Raw genomic sequence first — 27508 nt, forward strand, 5'->3', positions numbered from 1 at the left:
GGTATGGTCCATGGATGTATTATAAGAACCCAATACCGGACTCACAGATGGCACCTCAATGGCATTAAGATTGATTTTCTAGGCTCGAGGAAAAGTTTACAAATATAAAACCTTCATGGATTAATAATTCCTAATCCAAAGAGTAATAATTGACCTTATTTGCAGTTAGAGGTGTCAGTTTTATAGACGTCTCTTTTATAATGGTGGTCTTTGGGGAAAATGCTTTTTGGGTCACAGGGGATTTTTTTCACTGCAATACTGCAAGTGGCCACTGGGAGGAATTGTTAGCAAGGCTGAGCAGCAGCTCCGTATCCAGTTCTCTTAATACATCCATGGTATGGTATAAAGATGGATGACGCGTCCCTACCGCTATGCAAACGTGTATAAACATCAGTCAGTTGATACTGTATATAAATTTCAGGCGTAAATTGTGATCATTAGATAGACATGACGGCATTTTATTGAATGAAGATGTCAGGTCCTTTCTAAAGAAGAACCACGTGAAAGTTACAGACACAGATGAAGACACAGATATTTCTAGATATAGGTTTGAGTATTGATGCGTTCTTTGTCACGTACCACCATTTTCTTAGTTGTGGGAAAAGTTGTCGCCCAAATCAATAAGCTGAAAGCAGGACAGAGGTTCAGAATCTGAGGTGAGGTTGTAAAATGGCAAACAACAGATAGTTGGTTTGAGCACATTCGCACATTACCATAATATGGGTTATTATATATTTATTTTCCTGTAACATGTATCGTGAAAATCTTTCATGTCAATTTTAAACACAAACTTTGTTCATAGAACAATTAATACATTATATACATACATATTCGTTTTTACTGAGTAAAGCTCTTTATGTGTGTCAGGATAGAGGAGCTGTCCTTTAGTTGACATTTGAAGAACAGATTGTGCCTTTAAAGTATGAACCAGAACGATAATTCATCCAGATAAAAGTTACCTTACCAGTTTTTCTGCCTTCTTGCTTTCAGTTTGTTCATATCTCTCCATCATCTGATAACCTGGGCTGCTTATCTGTGTTTCTCTTTCCATCTAAAACCAATCAATCTCCAATCAGTTGCATCTTCTTTACTGTCACCTTGTTTTTCTATTATTGTTACATCCAGCAAATCTTCCTCGATCTGTCTTATCTGTCTTAATTCCTTCATTCACTCTCTGGAAATGTAAAAAACTTTCCTTTTGAAAAATCTGACATGTGCATGAAGCAGAACTTTAACTTCCATGTTGTTAATTACAGCAATTGTGGATTAACAACATACTGTGGGAATGTATAAGCAGTGAATCTATCCTACAGAAGAGGAGTTTAAAATCAGAATACTAAGTTTAATTCTGACTGTTTATAAGGCAACAAACCTGTACTGTATGTCAGGAGTATTGTTTTATCAGTTTGATGTGGATTTCTTCTGCCCTTAAGTGGCCAAAAATTAATCAATGCAGCTTTAAATAAAAGATACACAGGGTGGTGGGCTGAAAATCAATGTCTTAATGTTGCAAATGAAAAGTACACCTTGTCTTTAGGTAGAACTCATCATATTGAAGGTGTTTTCTCTGGCTTATTCCACTTGTGTTGAATACGATCTGTGAGATGTGTATTCTTTTCCTTTAGGTAGTATCAAGATCTACTCCATCAGTGAACTCAACTTCAAGAACACAACAGCAGATTCCTACTGCAACAAGACACTCTACCTGTACGCTGTCTGGAGCACCACCATGACCTATGTCATATTAGGTGGGTTTTTTCTTATAGGTGTGATGGATTACTTCTTTCCTCCTATTGCTGATGCAAGGAACTAGAGCGGAAGAAGGATAAACAAACCAGAGCTGCTTATATGTCTGCCGGTCCAAGTTCAAATGAAGTCTCAAGTCTCCAAGTAAAGTCTCAAGTCTTCAAGGCCAAGACATGTCTCAGATCTCCAGCTCTGACACAAACACTGATGCAGGGATATAAAAATTTGGACATTTTACTTTAACATTTTATACACATCATATTTCACCATGGAGGATAATAAACGCAAGCTCTTTAAATCACCAGCATCACAGTTTAATGATCTGTATTTTTCTTATCACAGAAATATTATAATTTATATACAAAATATAATTCTTAATGTTGTATTTTTACTATTAAAAAATGTAATTGCTAAAGCTCCTGCTAAATTTAAACATTGCCATAGAAGATTAAGAGTCATGTATACAAGTTCAACGAAAGGATTGACAATCTGGTATTTAGTCACCTTTTCCTACTTAGACCAATTATGCCGTATATTTGATCAGTACTTGATCAGCACAGATTTTGGCATTGTTTGAACTATTGATAATTGCAAAGATGTGAATCTAGATTGATGCATTCATTGATCATTGCTCTGCTCCAGAGTTTGAATGCTTTATTGATGGGATTAATTTGCTTTATTGAGTAGATTATTGATTGAAGTTTATTCAGATTTTATACTGATTAATATAATGACTACCAATTGTTTAGACATATTTCTGACTGATTTTCATTCAGCTCACAGATTAAGTATTATAAAGCATTTGAAATTTGTTAATTGTTACTTATGTGCCTACATATATTTGATGTTTAATAAAAGATTGTTGTAATTCCCCAAGTACGGTTGATAAGTCTGGTTCATTTTTCCCATCATTAGAAAAAAACACAATATTTTCATTCTTTATGTAAAGTTACATGTTTTCAGACTGACAGACAATCTGATTGGTGGACAGAGCTGTGATGTCAGCATGGTTTGCATGACAGGTTGGCCAGTGCTTTGGCGTGGATGGGCTTATAGAGGAGAGTGAAGATGGAGAAGGCTGAGAAGGCCGTTGCCCTGTGCATCGACTTTTCCCATCAACACGTAATGCCGGCCTGGAAAAGAACAACAACAACAGAAACTGTCAGCAACAATCAACAAATCAAATATTGTCAGTCCTTCTTAAACTACTGACTGTTGTGTTTATGATGATCCAGGAAATCTTGTTTTTCAAATTAAGGCCCATTGCCAGGAAAACTAATATCAAATCATAATAATAAAAGAATGTTTTTACAGAGAGAAAACAAGAACAAGGTGGTGAAATGAGTGGCATTTTGGAAAAGGCAGAGATAGTGGAGGACATTTGTGAAGACCAGATGGCAACTGATGTTGTGGCTCCAAGGCAAGAAAACATTTACAGTGACACAATATTGAGCAGAAAACGGATTTTAAAAAAGTGCTTATTTACTATCTTGCCAAGAGTTAAATGAGAAGAATGATAACACTCATGTCTCTATGGTAAATATAAGGCCACAGCCAGCAGCTGCTTAGCGTAGCACAAAGACACAGTTTGCTAACATTAGCTAACAGCCACCATAACTGTCAGAGCAGACAGGCTGTAGCAGTAAAAACTCCTGATTGTATTGAAATGAACCAGAGTGTGTTTTATTGCCCTGAAATCAACCTTTCTAAAAGGAAGTTGTGTCATTTATTCTTGCAAAGTTTACATATTCTCACTTTAAAGACTCAGAAACATATGTTACTACTTTGAAAGTGTACTATGGATAACAGATATAATCTGTCTGATATACTGTCACATGTTGTATTTTAATTATTTATTTATTTTTTATCATTTTCACCAGTGCAGAATGTTTTGTATATTTCTGAGCATTTCATACTTAAATTTTTAAAGATTTTTAAACTGTCCTTTTTTGAAGTTTTTTTGGGTCATTCTATAATCTTGCTATTAAAACAAACCAACAAAAACAACAACAACCCAACATAAAAATTGCCCTCGACTTTCATGGAAGTTTGCTACATTACAAATGTTTGGTTTTTTGTTTAATGAAGAGCATGTCACCCTTAGACTCATCTCTTTTCATTTCTCTTTTCATTCTACTGCTGATCCTAATTTTTTTTTATCACTGTAATGAAAAGGGAACAGAAATCAAGCATCAAAAAGAGATCTTGAATGAGGAAGTCGAGACTAACACACACCCTCAAGCCCACATGCCTGTAACACACAGTATACTGCCAGGGTCTTGTTTACCAGACTCCTTCTGTTAAGGTTAATCAGTTGGAGAATAAATACACTGTAGTAACATAAAGAGGCCACTAGATGTCCACCTTAAGTCTCTAGAGTCTCTAGAAATCCAATAGTAACAACCCACATGTTTTTACAATGTCACAGCTGCACACCAACTCCTTTAGTTTGATATATTCTATTAGGAGTCAATCTTGTACGTGTAATATGTCTCTTTGAGAGACCAGGGGCAGGAACATGCAATAATCTAGGCCTCGGTCCTCTAAAAGTCACAGCTTCACAGGCTTCTTTAGGCAGCATATGAATGTGAACACACCCTGTGTGTGTTTGTTGGTGCAGAAGGTAGCCAGCCCAATGAATTTTACTAAATGTTTGATACATATTTTGAGGCTCAATTTTATGAGACTTCCTGCCTCACACTGAATAATTGTTACTGCTCAAAACTGTTGATTGAAAGAGACAGAAGATGGTTGAAATTTTGGTGAAGATGAAAATATCTAAAGATGACTGGTACAATATATGTAAGCTACAACATAAAACCACTAACACCAGGATATAGGAAGAATGTTTTGGAAAAATGTAGTTAAATTTCTCTTCAGACTTAAAGCAGATTTTAATCTACACATCATCATGAAGGAGACTGTGCAGAAAACGGGGACATTTTGCAATGATGTATGCAAAATTGTGCAAAGTGAATCCTTGTACTCTAAGGCAGTGGTTGGGCATTGTTGAAGAGATGTATGATATGGAAGGAACAGTTTGAGTTGAATGAAAATGTTTACTGCTTAAAAAACCCATTACAAGAACACTACTAAAAATGTATTAAAAATTTTGAAGACTTTTGTATCAACTAAATGAAAAGCAAGAAAAGGGGGAGCCATGTGGAGCCACAAGAAAAGACAGTTTTGTTTTAACATTAGACATAAATCACTCACTAGGACCTCGAGCACCAACGGTAGTTCCCACTGGGGGGCAGAGACACATGTCACCCATAAATTGAACTATTTACAGACAGAGGAGGAAATTATATTATAAGATGTTATAGAGTTAGGGAGTACATAAAAAATAAACCCTCCTTAAAAAGATGAAGGTTCATACTATTCTGAAATTTCCATGGTTTTGTTTCCAGACTTTCATCCTTTTCAACTTTGAAGTTTGGTACACTATTGGTCACAGTGGTGGACGAAGTATCTACATCCTTTACTTCAGTAAAAGTACAAATATAACAATTTAAAAATACAAAAATCATTAAACTGCTGCTCATCCTCATTCCCACCACTGTAATGGAAAGGAACAGAAATTAAGCTTCAAAAAGTTGTTGAAGTTGAACTAAAATAAAAAATTAAATAAATAAATACATTTAATTTGTACTGCACTTTTAATTCACAGTGAATGTCAAGGTGCGACAGCATTAAAAACATATAACATGGAATATAAAGCAAAAAAAACAGTTAAGGTGAAAAAGCCTTCCTGGATAAAGAGGAAGGGACACACACACTTCACGTGTACAGTGATCTGTCTGTGACCTACAGATATTATAATTCAGCAACGCATATTAACGGGTTCTTGTCTGGAAGCTTTTCACTCTTTTTTTCAGCTGTCATCGAGGAGCTGCAGCCAGTTTGACCCATTAAAGGTACATGTCTGATTGTCTTTTTCCCCCAAAACTCAAAATATATTTTGGAACTGTTAATTTACTGTACCTGTTGCATTTAAATGCCTTTTCTGCTAATAAAAAAAAATGGAACTGTTCTTTCTTGAGCTTGTTTGGTCTCAACCTCTTTTGCAAAAACTAACATGAAACTATTCATCAGTTTCAATGAAGTAGGCTTCAGTATATGTGGATTATTGGAGGAGCTATTTTGTACTTGTCTTTTCCTACTTTCAGTTTCCAGACTCAACTTTTGCAGCTAGTATGATTTGACACATATCTCCCCTCTGCAGGCTAGACCCACCATTACTGATAAAGTCAGAGTGACACATTTCGAGGCATCTGCTGACATCAACCCTCAACCGCTGTAGTAGGCGAGAGATAGTGATGTGCTTGTGTTCACAGTGGCTGCATGTAAGTTAGTGTTGACTTAAAAGTATGTCCTGTCTGCCTTTTGACTGTAAGGTGGTTTTCTGCATCTTGCCCATCACTCAGATAATAGTTGACACGACAAACATTGCCTTGTTATCTGCATAATAGCAGATGTTGTTCACATCCAAAGCGAAATATTTGCAGTGAGACAATATTGAGCAGAAAATGGAATTTAACAAAAATAAAAGGTTAACAACTTTTAAAAGAATTAAACACATTTCAATTCTCTTTTCCTCCAGACATTAAGGGAATAGAGCTCCAGTATTTCTTCCAGGTGACAAAAGAAAGACATGACGGTAATGTTACATAACTTGCTAACACACAATATTTGTACCTTGTGTTTAGAGTACATGGAGAAATTAAAGCTCACCTGGAAGAAAACATGAATGGTTTTAGTCCTATTTCAAACATGGGGTAGTGGTGCACTTCAAACTCTTGTGGCCAAAATGAGTATTACAACAACAAACAGAAAAATGATCCTGACCAAAAAAAAACTTTTTTTCACCTGCCAAAATTTTTTTCCACCTGTTTCACAGATGAAAAAGAATTAAGGGACTTAGAAAGGAGCTTATCCTGGCAAAAACTTTTTTTTCACCTGTTCTTAAGTCATAAACTCAGGAGAGAAAACAATTTAGATCAGACTTTTTTTTTGTCACTTGCCTCTCAGGGCTTCCATAGTCCATTTTAGCCTGCAGGCAACTTTTAGACTCGTGTCTTGTTTACATCAGTTATATTAAACAGCTAATGTATGTGTCTCTGTTCTCTTTGTCTTTCTTAAGGTTCAGTTTGTCGGAACTAATAATGTCAGAGAGTGACAGACCTGTTGTGATAGGTAAAGAAGATGCAAGAGAGACAGAGATGTGCAAAAATTCTTGCACACTTGCAGTCATCTTTGAATTTTGAAACATCTACAGCCCCTAATACAATGTCATTAGTCACTTAAACATATTCTGTCTGTCTTTCCTCAGTATGTGTCTTGGTTTTGTTTATCTTGGTCATTGGTCAGACGGTAGTTGGTAAGTGACTGATGAATTTACTGTCATAAATGTGTGTTTATGTTATCTAAATCCGTATTCTGTGGTGGAAAGAATTTTTTTTAAATCAATAAAATAGAGTACAATCATCATTACTTAGTGAGGCAAGTTAAATTATACTTCTCTTTATGTTTGTGTCCCACAGGAGCAGTGTACCGAAATGAATGTCCAAGGCAGCCATTCATCCCCGTCTATTTGTTAGGATTTGTCTCTTTCTCCATCATCCTCCTCTGCTGGTGCAACATGTGCAAAGTTGATTGTTCCTGCATGATTGTTCCATTCTTCTTTTGCTGGTTCATTGCTGGTAATCTGAAAGACTTGTGTTAATAGACTAACCGATACACTAACACGAGCAGGTAGAGCTCCACTTATCAATTTGTTTAAGTCAGTCAAGCCCAGAGTCCAGCAGCAGCAGGCAGCATTTCAGACACATTTCAGAACATTCAATAAAAATTAAACTCATTATACACTACCTGCCCAGCAGCAAATGCCAAACAAAGAAAGCAACTAGCTGGTAAAGAGTCAAAAATCACTCAAGCAAGACAAAACAGAGCTAAAGTTGGTCTTTGAATATTGGTCTTTGTCAAAGGCTACAAAAATGAATCAAAATGAAGGCTAAAGTTGCTCCGTGTTTGCTGGAAGTGTAAGAAGAAAACAGATATAACCATAACAACTTCATAAGGCAACATGCCTTTATGTCAAGGCTGTTGTCAACTTGTTGTGGATTTCTTCTGCCCCCAAGTGGCCAAAATGAATGAATACAGCTTTACATAAAGTTGTGAGCTGAAACACCAATGTCTATGTTGCACATAAAAAATACTCCTTTATTTTTGTTTAATGAAAGTATAGTCACTGGTTGTTGTTGTTTTTAGTGAAAAGTCATGATATTGAAGCTTTATTAGACATATTGCAGTTAGAAAGTGAGTGTGCTGTAATAACATTTACAGGCCACTAGATGTTCTACTAATGCCTCTATATGATGCCTCTATATAACACAATCATTACAATATTCCTGCAAAAGAACTGAACACTTTTATTAACATGCCATTAGTTTGAAGCGAAGATCTGTAATTATGACACCAAAAGGAAGCTTTGCTACTAAATGTGCCACAGTACTATCTGAGATGTTTTTTTTTTTTTTCTGTAGGTAGTATCGCAATCTACTCCATCTACGAACCCAACTACGAGAAAAGAAGAGCAGATTCCTACTGCAACAAGACACTCTACCTGTTTGCTTTCTGGAGCACCAACTTGATCTATGTCCTATTAGGTGTGATCATTTGCTCCTTTTGCTGTTGTAAGCCACAAAATCAGGATGATACACAAACCACAGCTGTTTTTACGATTTCCGGTCAAATTCCAAGTCAAGTCTCAAGTATTCAAGGCGAAATGCAAGTCTAACTCCAGTCTCAAGTCTCTGAGTCAAGTGTCAAGTATTGAAGGCCAAATGAGGTCTCAAATTTCGTGCTTTAGCAGAAGTACTGATGCAGGGATATAAAACTTGGATTGAAATAAAAGAACACACAAAAATATTCAGATATCAGTTTTTACATGCCTGATATACATTTTACTTTTACATTTAATACATATCATATTTTACTATGGAGGATAATGGATGTAATATATTTAAATCACCTCAAACACCAGCATCACAGTTTACTGATCCACCGTTGACCTTTACTTGTGCTCCAGAATTTTTGCATTAATTATAACCATGACATAAATTTGTGATGACAATCAAAAGCTTTTGCTGTATTAAAAATAAAGGGCCAAATCTTTTTTTATTTTTTTGACAGTGATCAATTATATTTAAAGTATACCTTATATTACCAGCTCAATACCTGTTAAAAACAAAACCACGGTCTCTATTTATTATATTTGGCATTATTTCTTTTTAACTCTGTTATTATTGAAGATAATATTTTTTGATCTGTGTTTAATAGCGATACTGGCCTGTATAATGAGCACTCAGTTAAATCTTTGCCTTCTTTAGGGATGACTGTGATTACTGATGAGTTCCAGGTCAGTGCTCATGTTCCCAAAACTAATGCAAAATTATAGACTTTATGTAGGATTGGTGTCAGTAATGGTAAAATTCATTTGTATATCCATCGTCTCCTGGAGTCTTACCCTTTTTAAGTTTCTGTATTTGTCTTGATACTTCATCCATTGATATTGTTATTGTGAGGGATGTGTTCTGATGTAAAGAGACTTGTTTTAGTTTAAGTTTTCCCGGATACATTTCCATTTTTGTTGCATTGATTTTTGCTAATTTGTCCTTATGTAAATTTTCATAAAATTGTGAATGTCTCCTCTTTCTCAGCTATGATTTGAGTAGCATCATCTTTTAATTTAGTGATGTAGGATTTACAAGTTTCCTTCTTAAGTTTATATGCCAGAACTTTAATTGAGTTTGGTCCTCCATTGTAATGTTTTTGTTTTGTGAATATAAGAGATTTTTCTATTTCTTTTGTCAACTAGGTCTGAGTGTTTCTTTTTTAGTTGTGTGGTAATAGCAGTATTAGAGTTGAGTCTGTGCTTATCTTCCAGACGTTTAATTTGTATTTCAAGCTCCTTTCTAACTTCCTCCTCCTGTGTTTTCTTTGCAGATGCATAAGCTATTATTTCTCCTCAGTATCATATAAATATTGCATTGACACAATCATAGTATCAGAATAGGATACAATGCATATTTGTCTATCCAATGAGCTCCAATTGCGCTAAACTCACAACGCAGCTTCCCAGAGTCATATTGTAAACTTGTAGTTGATACTGCAACATTGTTAGAGTTCTGTGAATGCACAAATGTTACCTATTTTGGCAAAACTCACAGTAATTTCACTGATAAGTAAAATGAGAAACACTACAGTAAGAAAATGTCTAGACTGTCTCTCAGGGGATGTAATGATGAAATCAGTGTCAAATACAAAAATTAATATTGTTACTGTAATACAGTAAAATGTTCAGCTGACTGAAATGACTGCAAAATAAAGTTTTTTCGTAGGTAGGCCCTCAAAAAATAAAAATATAAAATGTGGTGAAACAGATCTACATGTAAATCAGACCTCATCTACATCGGCTGCGATGTTCTCCCTGGCCAAGCAGTGGGGGAAGAAGTGGCTGGCGTGGTGGATCCACCCCTGGCGTCTGTGTGGATGTTGTCCCACGCCTCCTCCACTGCCTGGAGTTGCATCACACACTCATGGGGTTTGCGGTCACATACCTTCCCCCGCCATGCTGAAAAGAATTCTTTGGTGGGATTTAGAAACGGGGGAATATGGTGAGACATAGAGAACTAAAAAATGTGGGTTGTTAGTGAACCAGTTGTGGACCAGAGCAATGGAAACGTACATTATCCCAAATGACAACGTAGTTGGGCTGCTCTGGTCCCTCTCCCTGTAGGGGGTTGAGGATATTGCAGAGTGCATCAAGGAAGGTTAGCAGACAGGCCGTGTTGTAGGGACCAAGTTGGGCATGGTGATGGACGACCCCATGGTGACCAATGGCTGCACATAGTCACATTTCCCCCACGCAGGCCAGGGACATTGACGGTGGCACGGCTGCTAATGATGTTCCTCCCCCGCCGGCTGGTCCTGGTCAGGTTGAATTCTGCCTCATCAATGAATATGTATTGATGTGGAGCAGCACTGGCATCAAAAAGAGAAAATGACCATATCAGACAATAGGCCTACATACAGGAACACTGAGGTGCATAGTGACATGTCTACACAAAGTACACAAGTACTTAAAGGCTGTGGTCACTTACAGTAACCTGCTGTAACTGACCACTGCTCCTTCACTCTGTAAGAGTTGCTCTCAAACATTATGTGATATATCTGTTTCATTCAAAGCTCATGTCTCTTCAGGACATGATCTATTGTGGAGAGGCTGACCTAGTCAGTGTTTGGGATGAGGATATTGTCTTGTAAGACAATTTCTTGTCTTTAATTTGCTTCAGTATATTGTCATTATTAGCCAAATTGCCTCTTGCTCATCAGTAAATTTCCAGCCTCTGCCACATCTTGCAGGTCGTCCTTCTATTCTGTGAAAAGTATATACAGTATAGCCTACACATAGCCTATTTCATAAATGTACTATATGTTTCTCTAAGCACTGTAGATATCCATAGAAACCATAAAGTTACATTACTGTAATTACTGTAGAGAGTATAGAAGACTACTGAAGTGGTTACTTATTCTCATCTCTAGCTCAAATTCAGCTGGACTTGCTTTGGTCATTGTTAGGCCGGGACTGAGTACATGGTCAACCAAAATTGCATGGATTTCATTGGAAATATTGGCTTGCCTTCCTCATCCTCCTCTTCCTCCTCCTCCTCTTCTTGCTCTCACTCTTAGTTTTTCTCTCTGTTCTTCATGCTCCTCCATTTTTTCCCCAACACAGTAGAGGTCACCTGAGGCTTTTATGCTCTGACACATGATTGAAGTGTTTTGATTTGAACACGTGAGAAGTGAGTGAGATCAACTGGTAATTAGGGCGTAGCGTTTTGAAGGGCAGTGTTTTCCAACTGAACAGAGTGTGCTAAATAATGTGATTTGTGCTCAGACTTTTGCAAAAATGTGATTTAGAATTTCTATTTGAGTGAAAACAATGGAATTGTGCTTAGTTTAGCAGTCTGGAGTCTGGTTGTTTATAAATTAGCTTCAGGTTTTCAGAATTGTGTGCATAGTTCAATTTTTTGTGTGTGTATACAACAGAGAAAAACTGTAAACAGCTGATGTATCTACCTTTGTCTTTCTGAAGGTTCAGTTTATCAGTACTAATAATGCCAGAGAGTGAAAGTAAACACACCATTGAACATCAAACTGTGAAAACAGGTGAGAGAGAGATGTGCAAAATTCTTGCAAACTTGCACTCATAGTTGAATTAATTTAGTATCTACAGCCCCTATATTGTCATTGTCACTGTAACATATTCTTACTGTCTCTCCTCAGTATGTTTCGGGTTGATGTTTATCTTTGTTCTTGCTCAGATGGCAGTAGGTAAGTGACTGAAGCATTTACTGTCATAAAGGTGTATTCATGTTGTTTAAATCATTGTTTATTCTGTGACAAGAAAGAAACTTCAATCAAAAAAATCAATAAAATAGAGTAACGTTACAATTATAATTACTTGATGAGACACATTATCTTTGTCTTTGTGTCCCACAGGAGCACAGTACCAAGATGACTGTGCAAGGCAGCCTTTTATCCCCATCTATCTGCAAGGATTTGTAGCCATCTTCTTCTTCATCTACTGGTGCAATGAGTGTGACATGTACAATGTGGTCTGTTACTGCGTGACTGCCGTCTTCTATACACTACCTTCTCAGAACCAAAAACCAGACAAAATGAGCGACTAGTGACCAGTGACTTCCTGCAAAAGGACTGAAAGCTCTTAATATGTCATTAGTTAAAAGCCAAGTCTGCAGGTAGTATCGCGATATACTCCATCTACGAACCCAACTACGACAAGAACACAACACAAGCTGATTCCTACTGCAACAAGACACTCTACCTGTTCGCTTTCTGCAGCACCACCTTGACCTACGTCCTGTTAGGTCTGGTCCTTTTATGCTGTTGCTGTTATAAGGAACCAAAGCAGGATGTTTATGCACCAACGCTGTTGCAGGCATAAATAAATTTGGACTGAAATAAAAGAACTCAAACGAATATTGATCTATGTTTTCATGTCTGCCTGATACACATTTTATCCAGAGTTTAAGATGTGATTTTTATGGAGGATAATTGATGCAAATTATTTAAAATCACCTCAAACACCAGCATCACAGTTTATTGATGTGCATGTTTTATCACAGAAATATTAACACTTACATACAAAATATAATACTCAATCATGTATGTTTATCCTTTAAAAACATTATTAGTTTTTTATTATGTAAAAAAAAAAATATGTTTGTATATTACTTAATAATATTTTCATTCTTTATGTAAAGTTACATGTTTTCAGACTGACAGACAATCTGATTGGTGGACAGGGCTGTGATGTCAGCATGATTTGCCTGCCAGGTTGGCCAGTGCTTTGGCGTGGATGGGCTTATAGAGGAGAGTGAAGCTGGAGGGGCTGAGAAGGCCGTTGCCCTGTGCATCGACTTTTCCCATCAACACATAGCTCCGGCCTGGAAAACAACAACAACAAAAACTGTCAGCAAAAATCAGCAAACCAAATATTGTCAATCCTTCTTAAATGTTCTGGTCATATTGACTGTTGCTACCAAAGAAACTGGATGGATTTTTATGCATGTTATGGGGCCAGGTGTTGTGTTAAATGACCTTTTTTAAATTACTAAAAAAAAAATTGTAATATCTATATTTTCTATTCGAGGCTGATTTCAGTCAGTGCTGAAAAAGTATTGAGGTTTGACATCCAGCCTTGTGTTCATGTGTGTGAGAGCTGCAGAGAAGGACAATTACAGGTAGTTGTATTGTACCTTTGATTAGCCCAGGGCATTTCTTGCAGGTGGAGGCCAGTTTGACCGACATGATGGGTCCTGACTTGGTGATGTTCAGTCGTCCTGTCTTATAGGCCTTGATTAGCGCCACCTCGGCTGTCGCTGAGCCTCTCGGACCAGTCGTCAAAGATGTTAGTTTACCCGTAATCACTGAAAGAGAGAGGGAAATGTAAGAGAGACAATCAGATTATGGAGGATGAAAAGAGTATAAAAGGAAGATGTTTAGGCATTTTATTTATTTGACCAATTATTATTATTATAATAAAATTTGTCAAACTTCACAGATTTTTGGCTATCTTTAAATAATTACTGTAAATATAAATATTCCTGTTATGCTGATGTAGTCAGGTCAAAGGTGATCTGGGAAAAACATTTTTCAAATTAAGCCCCATTTCCAGGAAAACTAACATCAAAATCATAAGAAAAGTTTTTTTTCAGAGAGAAAACGGGTACAAAACTGGTAAAATAAGTGGCATTTTGGAAAAGACAGAGATGGTGGAGGATGTTTTGTGAGGACCAGATGGCAGCTGATGTTGTGGCTCACCAAAGTCATGAGGGCAGAAGCTGGACTGCAGAGTTCCTTTCCTCTTACAGGCTTGTGTACACAGTGGGTTCAGTGGCAAAGCTGTAGGAAACACACACACAGCAACAAACACACGATAAGCACATAAACTTGCTTCCTAATACAGGTGTACATATGCATACACGGAGATACACAGCAAATTGTTAATTCCAATCAGTTAATTTCACTCACGTTTCTTACTCACGCCAGGCTTCTTCGTCACTGTCTTGCTCACTCCAGATTTAGGCGTCGGTTTAGGCTTCATCTTGGGTTTGGTTGTTGGTTTAACTCTACTCTTGGGTGTAGGCTTTACAGGTTTGACACCAGGTTTTACGGTGGGTTTTGTCTTCAGTGCAGGCTTCCGTGTGGGTTTAGCCTTGATGCCTGGTTTTAGCGTTGGCTTAATAAACTTGGGTTTGCGTGTAGGTTTAGCTCCGGGTTTAGGTGAAGGCTTTTTCACAGGTGCTTTAGGTGTGGGTTTAGCTGGTTTGGGTTTAGCTGTAGGCTTAACTGCAGGCTTGGCGGTAGGTTTGCGTGGTGGAGGTTTCAGAGGTATCTTCACCAGTGGTTTTTTGGCTGGTTTTGGGATGGGTTTAGGCAAGACGCCAGGCCTAGGTTTTGGGGTTGGTTTGCTTGGCTTCTTGGCTGGTTTTTGTGGTGCAGAGGTGGTCTGAGGTCCGTAGATGAAGTCCCCTCCCGCGGTGGGCGTCCGAGACCCACGGGGCACACTCGTGTAGAAGGCCATGAAGCCATCTGAGGTCACGCTGAGGTCGGAGACGAACTGGACAAGGAGCTCGTTCCCATGGGTCACTATAGTTCTACGTAAGAGATGAGGAAAGTAGACAGAGAAAACGAAGAGGAGGACAGGAAAGGGGAAAAAGATGTGTGAAAGCAGATGAACTTTGGCAGAGCTCGGCTGCATGCCATGTAAATGGTAAATGGACTGCATTTATATAGCGCTTTTCTAGACTACCAACGACTCAAAGTGCTTTACAACACATACCAACATTCACCCACTCACACACTGATGGCAGAAGCTGTTCATCAGGAGCAATATAGTGCTTTTTTTAATCCAAAGCACTTTTACAATGTTTCAAATGCTTACTCACCCATTCTCACACACACACACACACACACTCATACATTTGGGGTTCAGTATATTGCCCAAGGATGCATCAACAAGCAAACGAGGATCCGACCACCAACCTTCAGACAAGTGGACGACCCGCTATACCCCCTGAGCCACAGCCGCCTCGTCATGTCTTTGAAAAGCAATTCTTAGTATGTGTTTTGCCTCTTTTACCATCCATTTCTGATCAGGAATCTTACCCCGGTGACCTGTCTCCGCAGAATTTCCCAATCCTCCTTGAGTCGTCAGTCTCTCCCCCATTAAACAATGCCACGTAGTCGTAGCGACAGTATGTGTCAGGCTCCAAGTCCAGCTTCTGAAACTTCACCTCGATCACCTGTGGAAGAGGTGGCGACACACACACAGACACGCTAACACAAACTATGAAATTTTTGACACGGCATGAAGGATGTGAGCTGGTACATGTTTATTTCAGACTAATTTTCATGAATCCTGTACAGTGCAGACGTAGGTGGAGGTGGTGGAGGAGGTGAAGGCCCGACTTCTGAAATACAGAAGGGCATTTACTCCCTCTCTTAGCCCTCGCTTCCTTCCCTACATTCAATCTCTTGGCACACATGAACACGCCTGCAGGCTCTCAATGAACTCTTTCATTTGAACTTCGTCACAAACACACACACATGCACACACACACACACACCTGGTCGTGGGCCCCTTCACTACTATTTTCGTTTCTCCTACTCCTCTATTTAAAACATCTAGCTGAAATTTCAAACTGAAATTTGAATTTTTCTCACTTTCTATGTAAGGAAATATAAACCATGATATTATTGCAGCTATTGTGTATCTTTTTTCAACAATTTTTTTCTTACATATTTGTAGAAACACCATCATAACTTAAAGCCTCTGAGTGGGCGTTTCCCATTGCCATGGTTGACCAACATCTGAGAGCAGGCATTGCTAGAAGACACACTGTCAACTTACATGGTGCCAGTGGTGACTGGCAAACATCATACTTTACTGCTATATGTTATGAAAACTGATTTTTTTACACTTTTTTCAGCAAGCCCACGTAACATTTCAATCAACCATTAGCAATTTAAGCCATCCCTTTATAACATTTCAACATTCAGAAAGTGGGAGATAATAATAATAATAATAATAATAATAATAATAATAAACTTTTTATATAGCACATTTGAAAACATTGGGAAGGAAGTAAAGAAGCAAAAAGAGCTACATATGAGGGAGAGTAAAATAAGTAAAATTAAACATTATAACACCCCACCCAAATGCATAAACTTATTTGATTGAATATCTATAAGCCAATCACAGTGTTCCACATCATCTAAAGTGGACTGCAGTTGAGCCACACCCCATTTTTCAGCAAGCATGGCCAACCATGAGGCGAGGAGGAAGCGTGAGGCACATTTTAATCTATATCATATGAAAGATTTATAGCTTTTACTCAAGATTTTTTCAAAAAAATATGTCCATTTGAATGGAATGTTTGTTAAAATAATACAAAATATATAGGCAATGTGCTTTGAAGCATCACTTTATTCCTTACTATAAGTTAACCATTCATGAAAAATAAACTCATGTTTTTTGTTGACAAAAGGTCTCTTAAGACTATTTATTGTCATTTTTACTATTAGGTTGTTCTTGCATTCAGAGTCAATAACACATAAAAATATTTTAATCCATTTTTTTGTTGCTTATGATTTATGAGTGCATTTAGATTAGAAATCCGCCTTTACAATATTTTTTGTGTTTGGAACATAATTAAGAATCAAGAAAATGACTTTGTATAATAATAGGTTTTAAGAAGTGAAATATAAAGTTAAAGTGAGTTCAGACCACAAGTCCTGAGAAAGCACACTTATAAAAAAATATGTCTTTAAGAGGGATTTAAAAGAGAATAAGGAGCTTGCCAGTCTGATCTTCTCAGGGTGGTTGTTCCAGAGAGTTTCGGCGCTAACTGAAAAGGCTTGGTCACCCTTGGTTCTCAGCCGACATTGTGGAATGGCTGGCAGAGCCTTGGCTGAGAACCTCAGCTGAGGTTATGACCGGGCACGTATGATGTAAGAAGATCTGAGATATACTTAGAAGCTAAAATAGGAGTAATGTGCTCTCTTTTTTTGGTTTTGGTGAGGAGTCTGGCTGCTGCATTTTGGACAAGATGTAATTTATGTAGACTCTGTTGTCTCAGACGTGTAGAGAGAGTTACAATAGTCCAAATGAGAGGAATTAAAAACATGTGCGACTTTTTACTGGATAAAATTGAAGTAATCTTGGAGAGTCTCCTGAGCTGCAAAAAACAAGACTGTGTTAACATGCCTGTTCAAGCTGAGGTGGTTATCAAAGGTGACACCAAGTTTTTGCAGTTTTGAGTTAATTCTTGGACAGAGCCCAGATGTTTTGACAGCTGAGGATTAGCTGTGCCAGGGCCAATAATAATTACCCTAGTCTGATCAATATTTAGCTGCAGGATGTTCTGGGCCATCCAGCATTTGAGGTCAAGATGCATTCATTGGGTGTATTAATTTGATTTAAAAAAAATCATTGGGGTTAAAAGAGAGGTACAACTGAGTGTCATCTGCATATGAATGGAAGCTCATATTATGCCTGTGAATGACATGACCCAGGGGTAACATGTAAAGAGAGAACAAGAGAGGTCCAAGGACAGACCCCTGAGGTACCCCACAGGTCATCTTCACAGAGGATGACAGTGACATGCCAACGTTTACACTAAAAAAATCTGTCGCGTAAAGAAGAATAAAACCACTTTAAAACTGAACCAGACATGCCAGCCCAGTGCTGGAGATCCCCCCAGCATCAGAGGCAACCAGCAGATCAGTCATCACTTTAAGGAGTGTAGTCTCTGTGCTGTGGTTTGCCCTAAATCCCGACTGGAATGTCTCAAGGAGTCCATTTCTGTTTAAAAAAGCAGTCAGTTGTTAAGCAACAACTTTTTCTAGAACCTTGGAGAGAAAGGGCAGTTTGGAAATTGGTCTAAAATTATCTAGGGAGTTAGGGTCTAAAGAGGGTTTTTTTCAGAAGGGGTTGAACAATTGTATTTTAGAAATAAGCAGGGACATAACCCGTCAATAGTGACATGTTAATTATGAAAAGAACATATGGGCTGACAGATCCATATACTTCTTTTAGAAATCTCACAGGCAGGATGTCGAGAGCACACATAGAGGGCTTCATTTTATTAACTCTGTGAGAGTATCAATAGATATTGTGTCAAAGGACTCTAAGAGTTCAGTAGTTTTAAAAGAAACTGTTGTGTCCTGTGCAGGAGGGGAAATGTTCACTCTGATGCTAGCTACTTTGTGGATGAAGAAGGTTAAAAATTCTTCACATTTCTCAGGGGAGGAGTCCATATACTTGGACTACTATACATATACTTGGAGGAGCCTCTGTGGCATGGCTAATTACATTGAACAAAGTCCTGGAGTTGTGTCGGTTCTTTTCGATAAGGTCCGAAAAATACCGTGCTCAAGCATTTTTAACCTCTATATTAAAATTTCTCAGAGTCTCTTAAAATGTCAAGGTGCACTGTTAGTTTAGAGGCTTTCCACTTCCGCTCTGCCCTATGACAGTCCCTCTTTAGGGCACGTATGTGATCAGTTATCCATAGCAGGGAAAATTTAGAGGGTTTTTTTCTGCTTAAATGGTACAATTTGGTCCAAGATCTGAGCACAAGTATTATTAAAATTAATTAGGACTGTATCAATATCTTGACTTGGGCCAACTGAGGAAGACAGGAGAGCATCTGTAAATTTGGCGGCAGAGGAAGTATTAAAAATGTGAGAGCATAAAGGGTTTGGTTTATTATTAGACAGATTATTTTGGACCACAGATATGAACATTATGCATTTGTAGTCAGAGACACTAACATTTTTGCATAGTATATTGTCTATTGAAATACCATGTGAAAGGACAAGATCAAGGGTGTGGCCCTCGTTGTGAGTAGGCCCTGTGACAAGTTAAAAGATTCAACAATGTTTTAGAGAGGAGTTCAGAGAACTGTTGAAGAAAGTCAGACACAAATTTAGGTGGTCTGTAGATTAAAATGCACAGTTTTTAGGTTCCCTCTAATAGTGAAACACAATGACTCAGAGGATAAAAGGTCACCCAAGGAGATAAGCAATGAAGTTGTTTTTATAAACAACTGAAAATTCTCCCTCTCTACCAGATAACTTGGGACAGTTGAAAAAGGAGAAGTTGGGGGGGTGATTCTATCAGGGGGACACAGTCACCAGCATGACGCCAGGTTTCTGATATAAAAAAGTCAATTTTGTTAGAGATGATGAAATCCTGGTAAATAAAGATTTGTTGGAGAGGGACCTTATATTGAGCAGACCGAAGTTAACAGAGTGGCCAAAAGTAGGAGTTGGATTTATAATAATTGGCGGTAGTTGAATTTGGCGAGGTACAGTAGTAATATTTTTTGGATTTCTATGTAATCTTGTCCTATACTGTGATCTCTGATTGGAATTATTGGAATTATGTGAATTGAGAGCATCTGGGCACAAGGAGGAGCTAGTGAGTCTATGCCTGGATGAGGTGATGGCAGTGGTGTGGGGAAGACGTGGGCATACATTTAGAGGCTGGAAGTGACCAGCCATCTTGGCTGTCTGGACATGTGGCAGGGGATGGTCAGACTGTATAAAATATGCTGTGCATTAAAGTATGTGCACCCAGTCTGCTGGAGGCTAAGGATCTGGCTAAAATGGCCAATGCCTTGACCAAGTGGAGGGATGGGTCCAGAGATAAAAAATATACTTGCCACAGTCATTAAACGAGTGAAGGAGCCTGCTAAAATCCTGTTTTAAAATTTCAGAAGTCTGGTTGGAAACATCATTGCAGCCTACATGGATGATAACATTATGAGCGTTTGGGTGTTTGGCCAGGAGGCATGGGATCTTGTCCAGGATGACAGCCTTCTTAGCACCTGGGAAACAGTAAGTCTCTGCTGATCTTCTCAACTTTAGCAAAAGTTGGATGATGATTTGATGTTTTATAATGGATGATCAATAAACCTAAATGTATTATATTCATACTGAAATTCTGAGGTGTCATTCTGTGTTAAAAGACAAAAAAAAGTGCAATATGATTGGCTTACATTGCTCGGCTCTACGGAGATGTGCCAGGAGCAGCTGATGCCTGCTGGATAATTAGAGTTAGGCCAGTTGGGCGTCTTGACAGAGCCCTGTGCTTTGGTCAGCCGTCCTCCACAGAACTGATTCTCTGTGGGAATAATAGAAAAAAGAGGACAAAAAGAGGAAATGAAACAGTAATACACCAGACTTCAACCTTTTTCAAACAAGGGAAGGATGTCTTCACAGGACGTCTCCTGTGATACTGTAAAATGACACCAACGGCTTTGTTTTTAGCTTTCTGGTGTGATTATGGAGCAATCTCAGGTTTTCTTTGGGACCCCTGTAGATTTCATAAACCTGACAGACTGTGGCAATTTGTCCATCCCAGAGAGGATTGTGTGTAACCCTTAGTGAGCAATAAACAAATTACCACCAGTCAAAATATGTAAAACCAGCTGAGACAACTACCATGCTACCATGTCTCACTAGAAACAAAGATTAAACATGTAGCTGAAGCCTCACTAGTGTGTTTCTATTGTGAGATGATATGTCCACACCTTCCACATGTGGCTTCCCTGCACTGAAGGCAGCCAGAAATCCTCTTCCTCCTGTGGCGTCATCTGACACCATCTCTAACATCATGGTGTTGGAGGTGGAGATGAGGGCTCCTGGCCGGAATGTCCCACAGAAACGGCCCAGCTTCTGCACCAAGCGGGAATGACCGTTGTAGACGTCCAGGTAGTCGTAGCGACAGGTGGGGTCAGCCTCCATGTCGAAGAGGCGGAAAGACAGCATGACCACATGACCCTCTGGGACCTGGAGGGGAAAATAGGTAATGTTTTTCGGTTTTAGAGTGCTAGAAAAATAGCTTTATAGGAGTTAATATAATGTATTCTACTTTATTGTAGAAAGACAAGGGATCAAATGATGTGGGATGTTTAGCAGTTTAAGCCTCATATGACCAAAGATTATAATATTACCGATCTTATTGCAATACAACATTTTAGTGGAGTTTCCAAAGATACGAAACATGTCAGGCTGAATATTGGTGAAATCTGGAGACATCTAGAATATTTCCATTCGATGCAATGGCGCAACCATAAAATAACATGTAATCTTGGTTTGAATATTTAACTTCACGTATGCAATTAAAGGCCTTTTTCACAGCAGACTCGTAATTTTGACTTTTCGTAGTAGGAAAAGCACAGGTGTCACAAATCACATTAACGATGCTGCCAATAAGTGGAAGCATGAAAGCAGGTGTGCTGCATTAGGTCCTCTAAGCAGTGAGTGACTGTCAAGTAATGAAAGGAAGGGTAAACGTGTATCACAATAAATGACATTCTGTTAAAGTTGGTGCACTCAGCGGTGTGCATGTGTGTCAGTATATATATTGTGACTCTAAGCAGTAAGCATGGCAATCTTAAGTTAATGTTTTACTTTTTTATTCTGCACTCTATGAAAGCTTTGAGTCAGTCTAGCTCACCCTATGTTACCTGAGAAGATGGTACGTTCCAGTTAAGTGCAGCTGAGATGATAAAAGGCCAGTTACTGGTCAATGGCAGTAGAAGAGTAGGTGGCAGCTTGCTGTGAGGCTGCATGTATTTTTTTTTCTTCAACTTAAGTTATTATTGTTAAATTACAATTTTTGTCAAGAAATGGCACATCTGCCTATAAATCTGCCCCTTAAATGTTCACCAGTTTTCCAGTGCCACACAATTTCTATTTTTTTGGGAGGGAGTGTATGTAAAGGTAAAATGGAACTGAATATAATACTCAACTAACAAAATACAAAATACAGCCCACATATCCACTAAAGTCCAACAAACCATTTATCACTATAGGCATGCATGAAAAAAAGTGCACTTTAATGGACCCGATATAACATCTGAAAGAAAAAAATATCACATTCATTGTTTTACAACTGAAAAGTTGAACTCCAAAGCAGTGAAATGCACCATTTCTCAACTCAGTGTGTGCAGGGCTTTTGCAGCTATATCCTTACTTGTTCTGGTATGACCAGTAGCTTATAATGGCTAATGTTAGCAGACTTTTGATACGATAGCTGCTGTGTGACTTACTTGTAACTAGCATCGCTGAGTTAATTTTGTGCTTTTCTCCTTTTTAATTACCAGTTTTGGCCAAAGTGGTCACTGTTCAGCAAAAGTTACATAGAATTGCTTTAACACTGCTACGCATTTAGGCTGTGTCTGAAATCACTTCCTTGTTCACTCATTCACTACTCTGTATATAATCTACACTTAATAGTTTACTCTATAATGAGCAGTAAATGAGATTTTGGACACTAATGAATCATGGTCATTTTGGCCACTCAACGGCTACAAAATGTAACATATTACATTGTGGGATTATTAGCAAAAAATACTGAGCACGCCCTGGACACTACTTTTTTTGTTTTTAATGTGCATGATATAATAAATTACAGAGAATTCAGACACTCAAATACAATGGTGCAAGGTAACGGTGAACTATACTGTACAGTGTATATACAGTAGTATCTCTCAAAAGGCCCTGTTTTCACTCATTCTGAAGGTGATAGGTGCTACAATGTAAATTACATGAGGTCAACGGACTCCATATACTAATAAGAATGATAAAGGTGTAATTTATTTGCCCCAACAGGTGCAATAAAGCTAAGCTAGGGAGATCTCAATCACTGTCTGTACACACCGACACAGTCTTGAATAGATCTAATCAGGCAACATAATGTGTAGGTTTACCATGCATGAGCAAGTTCTTTAAAAATGACAATAATGCCTGTTTACACTTATTGAAAATGACTGTTGATTGGATTTTGTGATTTTCAAATCACAGTCAACAAAGCATTTTCAAGACCTCTCAAAATGAACCATCACCATTCATTCATGCAATGAAACTGTCAATCTGGAGAGACGTGATGATGCTGTCGTGTATTGCAGCAGCCACTCTGGGTAAACATCAGTTTGGGTTCAGTATAAATGTGTAGTGATTTTTAAAATGACTCACGGTGATGTACCAGGTACATTTACTGTTAGGTTTATAGTGACTGGGGAAGCCTTCGCTGGCCACGATGCCCGAATCTGTGACCAGATGACCTCCACAGAGGAAGACGGGCCTGAAAGAGAGAGGAAAATGAGTATCACACAAACGCCATTAACTGCAGTTCAACTTTTAACTTTAACCTGCTGCACTGGAAGGAAATGCAGCCATACCGCCTATATATTGAGGCTGTGCCCCTGCACACGTTTACATACACGCTGCAAACCACAGCGGCACAGTCTGCCTCTGTTCTCTGAGTCCGGGGAGGTTCCCTGTGAACTCTCCTGGTTTGTGTTTTTTCATAAAACTCAGTCAAATTAAGCCAGGAAGACTGTTAATATACAGTATATGTGCTGTGAGCTTTCTCCACATCCACTGCACCACAAGAAAGTTGTCGGTAGACGTAACACATACTTTACTTTAGCAGACAGGCACCTTCAAAACGCTTGCACAACAGCCCAATCACACGTGGAGTGTGGCGACACACACACCCACTATTTCACACACAGATAAACACACATCAAAGCTGGGCCAGCCTCGACTTTTAATTTTGTAGCATTCGCCGGCCCCAGGCTCGTTAATTTAGATGTTGGCTGCTCTGGCATCTGGTCAGCGTGTTTCCTCTCTTTACACTGCTGCTGTATTTTGTCTTCAAACTTAACTGTGGCTCAATTTTTGTTGTTTTTGTGCCAGTTTCTTTGGGAGCTGGGAAAGCCAAAAATGAATTTTACAGTGTGAGGGCTGTGTTTCTGTGATCAACCATTTATAGTCCCCTTTTTTCTCTTTCATGTCCTGCAGGCATTTGTTGTATGTCTCCTGCGGTACTGTAAGGCCACATTTTGGCCAAAATATCCCAGTGGCGGTGTAGTCCCTCCCTTCTGACCCTCTGGAGCTGAGCGGCCCACAGGCATTTGTTTGTCTCTCATGTTCAATTTACACCCTGTGTGTGGAAGTAGCTATAGCTGTGCAAACATCAAGATCATATGGAAGGCCTTTTGAGCAAATAACGTCTTAGAAAAAAATTTCCAAGACGTCATTTACTCAAATGGCATTCCATAAAGTAAGAAGCTCAAAAAATGTGGAGCTGGAGCATAAAACTCTGAATTTATTGTAATTTTTTCACAAAAACATCAGACATGAGGATGAGCTACTGTACATTTGCCCAGTAAAATCACTACAGCATGCTGTCATTTTGTGTCTGAACTGCCTGTTTGTGTGTTTATGGGATGCCAACCACATCTTACCACTGTAAACTTCTATTTCTACTGCACTCTCAGTAATCACAATACTGTAACCAGGAGACACTCACTCACACATGCCACATGTGCACATGCAGGATGTAGAAAAGAAAACAGATGCACAAGAGAGACACTGACACACATACAAAAAACTCTCTTACACACACCTTAGCTTACCTGGTGTAGTTGGTCTGACTCTGAGCCTCGATCCATCCCAGTGTCAAAATGACAAGAAGACATAGAGTCAACACCCTGTCCTCCATCCTGCTATCCTCCAAGATAAGGAAAGACGGGAGAGGACAAGAGGAGGCAGGAGGAAGGAGGGAGAAGCAGAGTTAGAGGCGTGGAGAGATGCAAGGTTCAAATGGGGAGGGGAGGGGAGAGGAGAGGAGAGGAGGGGAGGGAAGGGAAGGGGAGGGGATGGGAGGGAGAGAGGAAGAGGAAGGAAGTGATGGGTGAGAAGGTGGTGTGTTATGGAGGGAAGGAGAAGAAAGGAAAAGGTGGATGAATGTGATATTGAGAGGACAGAGGGCTATTTGACATGGGTTAACAGGAAAAAACATTAATTACATTGTACACTCACCCATGGCCAAACATAATGTACGTACAGTGAAACTACACAGTGTGCTTATGTTCCTGGTCTGTGTTGTTGTTTTTTAACAGGTCATGGAATATATGAAAAATATATGTTTCTCCAGGTGTGAGGGCTGATGGACAGAGTGCTACTGTTGCATGTGTGTGTATAATGACCACTTCACTGCACCAGTAGCTAGTAGCTGGGTTTTTTCTTCTCTCCATGTTAGCAGTTTTGGTCTGTTCACCACTTTGATCCAGACTAAAATATCTAAACAACTATTTGATGGATTACCATGAAATTTTGTACAGACATTCAGGGTCCCACAGGGATGAAGATAGTTGGAGATCCCCTGATTTTTCATCTAGTGCCACCAACAGGCAGACATTTTAGGCTTTTTGTAAAATGTCTTAACAACTATTTGATGGACTACCATGAAATTTAGCAGATATGCATGGTGCCCAGAGGATGAAACCTACTGACTTTTGGGTATACCCTAACTTTTCTTCTGGCACCACCAGCACGTCACAGTATGGGGTGGGTGTGAATTTGGGATCTGGCACATAGCTGTAGGTGGGCCTGGTTCCTAATCAGAAGGCTTCCTTTTTTGCTGGATCATCCAGTGAATAGCGGTTAATGAAGACTCTTTCAAATGTGACTTTGCAACCAATAAAAATGAAACAATTCTTGTGTCTTACTTCTTGTTTACCATATGATGATGTTGTTAGGTCAGATTTTTTGAGTGGCAGTGCATTTCGCATATGCCAGACTGCGAGCAGCCCCTCCTCTTTGACTCAGCGTACAGCCCACGCATTGCACAGAAGAACAGACACCTAGTCCGCTTGCTAGTTGCTTTTAATGCAGGTTAAGATAAAAACCATGGCGAAACAGAGCAGTTTCTTTAAGTTTGTCATAAATAAGACATCATGAGGAGCAGGAGGAAAAGAATTCAGCTCAAGTTCAGGCATCATTCTCAACCCAGTCATCTATTCCTGTGCCAGTTTCTCCCAACAAGTGCAGTAGTAAGTAGTAGTAGTGGCTGCTAATTTAGCCCTTTTCCTTTCAGCAGCAGCAACACACTGATGATATACAGACTGAACTTTGTCCCTGCTCTCCTTTGAAAGAGAAGTGACTGAAGCATTAAACTATATTGACATAATTTCAGTGTTCAACACCAAGCCCTGTCATCTCCTGTTGTAATCAGCAAAAGTAAGCTAATTTACAATTTCAGACGGCAGCAGCCGATGGCCTATTTCAATTACTAGTGCAGTGCCTGTTCAAAATGTGCCTGTTTGGAAGGGGCCAATTGCTGATTGCAGCTTTCCACTCATCCAAACAACTTCACACTTGACACTGCACACCTTGGGTCCTGAGCACCTGTCATGACATAGTTGCGTCATTTGGATGCAAAAGCTAACACGAACATTTTATTGCCTCAGTGGAGTCAAAGTCCCATGTAATGTGTATGGATAAGCCCCAGATTTTACATACCCCAATAGTGCGACTTGAGGTGATGCAAATGCAACACTGTTGCATCTCCTCCAGGTGTGGCCATAAAACCTAAGCACTGCTGACCCTCTGGCATGTTCACATCTCCATCAGCAAAAGAGCTAAAATGTGAATCACCACTAACCAACACCAAGTACATAAAGGAGGAGACAAATCAAACATGTTACTAAGTTGGCTAATTACTGTTGTTATCACACTAACTGATTACACTAAATCTGTGATCTGGCAAACAACCAACAAACTCTTGCCAGGATGTGCACCTGGATTACACCACGAGTCGGTTTTTATTGGGTTTTTTTAGAACACAAATACAGTAAATTAAAAATTTTATCATACACAATAACTATAACTATATACGTCATTATTTACACATGATGTTTAAATGCTCCATATAACAGGGTGTCTACAGGTAGCAGCAAGTTAAGATTTTCTAAGACATTTTAATGCCAGTGTAACAAAATGTAATGGCACTTTACAATTTAAAGAAAATAGTACCAAATGTGAAAATATAGGCATGTGCAAACTTCCAGAGGATCAGTGGAGTCCAGGTTTCTTCTGTCAATGATTTTGTCCTGTTCATGCGGACTGTAAATCATAACCTCTGGAATCACATGAAATCTTTCCCTTGCCAAGGTCTGACAGGAATTTGGCAAAACCTGCTTCATCTTGTTGCTTTCTAGCAGCCAGCAATCCATCATTGACACTTCATCCTCCACCATGACATGTGTCATTCTGATGAGTGCCACAGTGCTGTCATCTTTGCTCACGT

At 38.9% G+C, this 27508-nt stretch overlaps 2 protein-coding genes and 2 long non-coding RNA genes across 7 annotated transcripts; 3 read left to right on the plus strand and 1 right to left on the minus strand.

Moving 5' to 3' along the window:
- The first annotated feature begins 5453 nt into the window (after window positions 1-5453).
- LOC121888886 (transmembrane protein 272-like) lies at window positions 5454-8905 on the plus strand. Of its 3 annotated transcripts, XM_042400455.1 has the most exons (6): window positions 5454-5663; window positions 5972-6092; window positions 6890-6942; window positions 7079-7126; window positions 7290-7448; window positions 8292-8905. In XM_042400455.1, coding segments are annotated over exons 2-6 (516 nt in total). In that variant the 5' UTR covers window positions 5454-5663; window positions 5972-6090; the 3' UTR covers window positions 8546-8905. The 3 variants fall into 3 exon arrangements, with proteins under 3 accessions (XP_042256389.1, XP_042256390.1, XP_042256388.1); XM_042400456.1 differs by lacking the exon at window positions 5454-5663 and having other exon boundaries at window positions 5933-6092; XM_042400454.1 differs by lacking the exons at window positions 5454-5663; window positions 5972-6092 and having other exon boundaries at window positions 6759-6942.
- A 3006-nt stretch (window positions 8906-11911) lies between these two features.
- On the plus strand, window positions 11912-12403 carry LOC121888893. The gene is made up of 3 exons (XR_006093377.1): window positions 11912-11979; window positions 12097-12144; window positions 12313-12403. It is a non-coding gene; the product is annotated as an uncharacterized LOC121888893 (long non-coding RNA).
- A 510-nt stretch (window positions 12404-12913) lies between these two features.
- On the minus strand, window positions 12914-24943 carry pcolceb (procollagen C-endopeptidase enhancer b). Of its 2 annotated transcripts, XM_042400607.1 has the most exons (9): window positions 24834-24943; window positions 23386-23494; window positions 20937-21195; window positions 20403-20527; window positions 15505-15641; window positions 14368-14993; window positions 14158-14238; window positions 13593-13763; window positions 12914-13280 (listed from the first exon to the last, which is right to left on the minus strand). In XM_042400607.1, exons 1-9 carry the CDS (start codon window positions 24917-24919, stop codon window positions 13150-13152), a joined length of 1725 nt encoding a protein of 574 aa, XP_042256541.1. In that variant the 5' UTR covers window positions 24920-24943; the 3' UTR covers window positions 12914-13149. The 2 variants fall into 2 exon arrangements, with proteins under 2 accessions (XP_042256541.1, XP_042256542.1); XM_042400608.1 differs by lacking the exons at window positions 23386-23494; window positions 24834-24943 and adding an exon at window positions 21360-21582.
- On the plus strand, window positions 21136-24608 carry LOC121888968. The gene is made up of 2 exons (XR_006093392.1): window positions 21136-21211; window positions 24217-24608. It is a non-coding gene; the product is annotated as an uncharacterized LOC121888968 (long non-coding RNA).
- Window positions 24944-27508: the final 2565 nt, after the last annotated feature.

This window comes from Thunnus maccoyii, chromosome 22, assembly GCF_910596095.1.
Source record: "Thunnus maccoyii chromosome 22, fThuMac1.1, whole genome shotgun sequence".
In the NCBI taxonomy this organism is placed as follows: Eukaryota; Metazoa; Chordata; class Actinopteri; order Scombriformes; family Scombridae; genus Thunnus; species Thunnus maccoyii.